The 1,490-nt window shown below is 19.8% G+C and overlaps 1 protein-coding gene across 2 annotated transcripts in view; it reads left to right on the forward strand.

The window, feature by feature from the left end:
- Positions 1-1,383, forward strand: part of PGSY75_1031400 (putative OTU-like cysteine protease) — a gene marked incomplete at both ends in the record, with an annotated part of 3,758 nt that extends 2,375 nt beyond the window's left edge. For both annotated transcript variants that reach the window (XM_018786085.1, XM_018786084.1), the window contains one exon: positions 1-1,383. This exon is cut by the window's left edge and continues 876 nt beyond it. In XM_018786085.1, the coding sequence (XP_018641702.1) occupies positions 1-1,383 (1,383 nt within the window).
- Between the last annotated feature and the right edge of the window lie 107 nt (positions 1,384-1,490).

The raw sequence follows: 1,490 nt of genomic DNA on the forward strand, positions 1-1,490 counted from the left end.
CATTTAAATTACCATCCAAACCATCCATTCAACAACAATAATAATGTCATAGAAGAACGTTTTTTTAGTAATATAGGTTATTTATCACATTATGAAGTGAAAAATAATTTTATTAAATATAAAAAAAAGGATGATGAAGATTTTATGCATTTATATAGTGAAAAAATTTTATATAACACTCAAAATTCTTCTCACGATATATTATATAATAGTTCAAATGTTGATGATAATTTTATTAGTCCTAATAGCATAAAAAAAAAAAAAAAAAAAAATTATTTATATGATGAAGTATATTCTATGAATCACACAAATATCAATAATAGTTATAATAAAACTAGGAACCCATTTTATTCTTTATATATGAAAGGAGATTCTTCGAACGATCTGAACAATAAAATAACTACATTCAAAAATAATGATAATATGAATGGGAATCAAATTAATGTTAATAATATGAGTGTTAATAATATCATTTTGGATAGCCAGTCCTCATGCAAAAAAAACATAAAATGTGTAAACAATTTATTTATTAATAAAGAGAGATCTAATAATTATTATTCTCAGAGTGATCGAATTTTTAATATTATCATAGATGAATATGTTATAAGTATGGATAGTGATTTGTTATGTTGTTATATAAGTAATAGATATAACAATAAATTGATAAAATCAAAAAGTAGCCCAGAGGGGAAGAGTGAATATAACATTGATGATAATATATATTCGACATACAATACACATATTATTGATAATAATAATAATAGGAACAATGAAATAGGATATAACAACAATATTAATACTTCCAATATAAATATAAATATAAATATAGATAATAATAATAATAATAATAATATCAATAATGTTAATCATATTAATAATATTAATAATATTATCCATATTGATGATCGCCATAATGATAATGAGAGTAGATATACAACAAGCACTAACATAACAAAAGATCATCAATCATTTTTACATTTAAATTCAAAAGATTTATCTATGAAAAGAAAGTATCAAAATAAAAAACTCATAAATATGTTTTCTAAAGATTTTTATTCAAAAGGCTTATTTCAATATTTAAATGCTGATTTTATTTTGAATGATGATAATATAAAATATATTATACCATTTTTTTCAAACCATAACAAAATTAATATATTTAAAAAAAATATCGATAGCAATGATATGTATCTATATAATTATGTTATGTTCTATTTTTATTTAAATAAAGACAAAATATTAAATAAATGGAAGTGTTCACAAAATTTATATGAAGAATTTCTAATAAAAGAAAAACATAAATATTATAAATTTATAAAGGGAAGAAAATATTCATCTATTAGAAGTAGGGATGAGCAAGGAGTTAAAATTATATCTATCTGAATAAAAAAATAAAAAAAAAAAAAAAAAAAAAAAAAAAAAAAAAAAAGAGGTGGAGGGTGGGGAGTGACATATATAGAATTTAGACATGTGTGAAAAAAAAAAAAAAA

This window comes from Plasmodium gaboni, chromosome 10 (assembly GCF_001602025.1).
Source record: "Plasmodium gaboni strain SY75 chromosome 10, whole genome shotgun sequence".
In the NCBI taxonomy this organism is placed as follows: Eukaryota; Apicomplexa; class Aconoidasida; order Haemosporida; family Plasmodiidae; genus Plasmodium; species Plasmodium gaboni.